Consider the following 2,943-nt stretch of genomic DNA (forward strand, 5'->3'; position numbering starts at 1 on the left):
AATATTACTTCCCAAACACGGTACTTCACACACCAATTCTTAGTGCTGTCTTTACCCAAGTCCTTAGCGGTCAGTGCATTCAAAACAATTTTTTCTTCTTCACATTTTACAACTCCAAATACTGATACTGTTTTGCAGAACGGGTTAGTCCAGATGTGCAGTTGTATTCTGCTTTAAATGATCACCAGTCATATCAGTAGCTTCCAACTATGCATTTGTACTCATCAGTGGTATAATACGCAGGCAGTTTTTGTTTAAAACAGAGGTGGATTTCATGTTCTTGTATCTTGGTGGGACAGTGGTTCTGTACAACTGCAGCTTTCTGATGTTCAATAGGAGCCAAGATAAAGCTGCAGCCAAGCCTCTGACAGCCTGTCTGCTGGTCAGGGTAAGCAGCAGCACGATGCCCAAGCCGTGCATCCGAGGCGTTCCAGACTGTGCTGGAATGGCACGCCTCAGCCCGCTGCAGGTTGTGGACACATTTGAAATAACAAAATGAACAACAGGCACAGAGCTTACTTCTGTAACTATTTATTTGTTGTACAGTTGACCCATTGTTCTCCTCCATTTATGGAAATCTTACACATGTGAAAACTACCAAAATAAAAAGACAAGTATCTCAAGGTGCACTGAACTCAGGAAGGCACCCAGCAAAGATCTTCCCAAAAGTAAATATTCTGGCTGGAACAGCTTGCTCATAACACTGGGTCTGTAGAAAACTGCAGTTTCAGCAAAGTTTCCAGTGCCATTGGAGTCACTACAATTGGTACCAGGGTATCACTTACGACAGAGAGCTGCTCAACCTCCAAGCTGGTTGCAGCACGTTGCCCTTCAATGTTGTCTGTTACTTCTGCTTTGCCGACAGATCTGTGATAGCTCCTGGTAGCTTTCTTCTGTCTCCAGATACTCAGCAGATGTGCAGCATTTCATTTGAACTGGTTATCGATCAGGGTTCCTTTCATCTTGGCTTTTTTCGCTTCCAGCTCAGCCTGGTTAAGAAAATGAAGACAGAATGAAACAATGCCTAGATACGTATCCCTTCAGTGATCCAGTGAGGTTCGGTCTTCTCGTCTGACCACTGCACGCTTTTCATACCACGAGCAAAAGTAGCTCAGGTTCTGTGCTGACTCCCTCCTCCCTTGAGATACAAAATGAGGATCACCTTTAAATAATCATAAAAAGCCCAAGACTGATTAGCTTGTCCTGATGCCTCATGGCAAAGACCCGCTCTGCCAAGCAGGCTTCAGAGCACAGCATTGGGGTGCTCTGGTTGGCAAAGCCATGGACTGTTTTCCCCTTCCCTTGTTTCTTGTGCAACAGGTCACGGGAAGTCTCCCTGCAGAAGCTCTGCTGAATGTTCTTCAGTTGGCTCTATAGGTAGCTGCATAAGATTCTAAGTTCAGGAGGAACAGAACATCTCTATAAAACCCGTAAAAGAAAAGCCACTCTCACAAAGCTACAAGTTACCTATGACTGTACCAGGACGTCTCTATACCTGCAGTCCCATCTGCAAGGCAGCTTTTGTGTACAAAGCTGACAGATCTCAGGGATCCACGTTCAACACTGAAGAACACACTCACCAACTCCTGCAGCCTTCTTTTGCTCATGCCTTTGCGTTCCAGCTGTTTCTCTATCACTTTTGCATTCTGTGCATAGGAGTCTGCAATCTCCCTCTGAAACACATACAGCATCACTTTGCAACAGCAAACCCCAAAGTACCACCACCTCATCCAAATGGTGAGAGATCACTTGCTCTGATCAGTGTCGGAGACAGCTCCCAGTCCAGATGTGACTGCCACTAAGGGCAGACAAAACTCACCGCTTCAATCTCCTCCTCCTCTTCATCAATTGTGGAGACTGTGACAGAACTGAACTTGCCCATGTCTTTGGTCCGTTTGGTCATCATCACCTGGGTGAGAAACAGAGTATTTTGTTAAACCTTGGCAAGAGTTCTGCCACTAGGGATCAAGTCGCTCTCCAAAGCTTTTAAGGCTTCTCATGCAAGTCATTAAGGTTACCTGAACTTTGTGGGTGGCAAAGCAGAATCACCCCCAGTGACTTCTGGGCTTAGAGCTATCATTATCAGAAGCACTCACTGATATATAATAGATGTGCCAGATTTTGAGACTCACTGTGCAGACTACCAATCTGACCTACTTACAAATGGAAACTTTCTGGTAAGGGAGCCTAAACATCAGGCACAGTCCAGCTTTCCAACTTTGTTTTGCATTCCTTTAGTATGAGGACTCCAAGCTGCAGTGGCCTCAGTAAAGGAAAATGCAAGGCAGACAGGGAGAAGACACCAAGTTATTGTTCAGAGGTCCTTTTCTTTCTTGTTTCTCCCCCTCTGCCCCCGACATTAAGTGGTTTTACTTACCACACCTTTCTGAAAAGCAGAGATAGTGTTTTTACTTCTCTAAAGCTGATTACCTTTTTGGGAGGTTCTTGTTTCTGTGTATATATGTTTGTTTTCCCAAAACCTTGGCCAAATTTGACCACAGCACCGTCAACAATGAACGTCACGGGAGCATTTTTCTGTTGGTGTTGATAAAAGAGCAGCAGTCCACACCTGGAAACAGAAACATGCGTAGCTGTGAGGAAACCCAGATTCTGGATTCCTACCATTACCTTACAAACAGTTTATACAATTCACCAAGGAGCCGCGCTCACTCACTTGCCACACTTCTTCCTGAACTGCCGCTCTATGCCTTCAGGTCTGGGGGAGAGAGGAAGAGCTTGACAGGAGCACGCAGACCGCGGGTGCTGGTGTCCGGCTGAGGGACCCCAGCCAGGTGGGGAGGCACGGCCAGATCAGAGCGGGCCCTTCCCCGGGCCGTGGAGGGCCGGGGTGGTCAGAGGCCGGGGCCCACCTGCGCAGGAAGACGCTCTCCTCCTCCTCCGCGTTGCAGAACTTGTGGGCGTGCTTCGCGGCGTCCATCACCC

At 47.1% G+C, this 2,943-nt stretch overlaps 1 protein-coding gene across 1 annotated transcript; it reads right to left on the reverse strand.

The window, feature by feature from the left end:
• Positions 1 to 739: 739 nt before the first annotated feature.
• LOC104538441 (chromosome unknown open reading frame, human CXorf56) lies at positions 740 to 2,938 on the reverse strand. Its single transcript, XM_010181649.1, has 6 exons — positions 2,871 to 2,938; positions 2,675 to 2,716; positions 2,431 to 2,569; positions 1,820 to 1,909; positions 1,581 to 1,673; positions 740 to 989 (listed from the first exon to the last, which is right to left on the reverse strand). The coding sequence occupies exons 1-6, from the start codon at positions 2,936 to 2,938 to the stop codon at positions 927 to 929; spliced, it is 495 nt and encodes a 164-aa protein (XP_010179951.1). The 3' UTR covers positions 740 to 926.
• Between the last annotated feature and the right edge of the window lie 5 nt (positions 2,939 to 2,943).

Source organism: Mesitornis unicolor, unplaced genomic scaffold (assembly GCF_000695765.1).
Source record: "Mesitornis unicolor isolate BGI_N332 unplaced genomic scaffold, ASM69576v1 Scaffold41773, whole genome shotgun sequence".
Taxonomy (NCBI): Eukaryota; Metazoa; Chordata; class Aves; order Mesitornithiformes; family Mesitornithidae; genus Mesitornis; species Mesitornis unicolor.

Coding starts and splice junctions, on each gene's coding strand:
- LOC104538441 (XM_010181649.1), bottom strand. CDS start 2,938: ATGGACGCCGCGAAGCACGCCCACAAGTTCTGCAACGCGGAGGAGGAG. Junction 2,570..2,674: donor TTCAGGAAGAAGTGTGGCAA/GTGAGTGAGCGC, acceptor TTCTGTTTCCAG/GTGTGGACTGCTGCTCTTTT. Junction 1,910..2,430: donor AACAAGAACCTCCCAAAAAG/GTAATCAGCTTT, acceptor TTTCTCACCCAG/GTGATGATGACCAAACGGAC.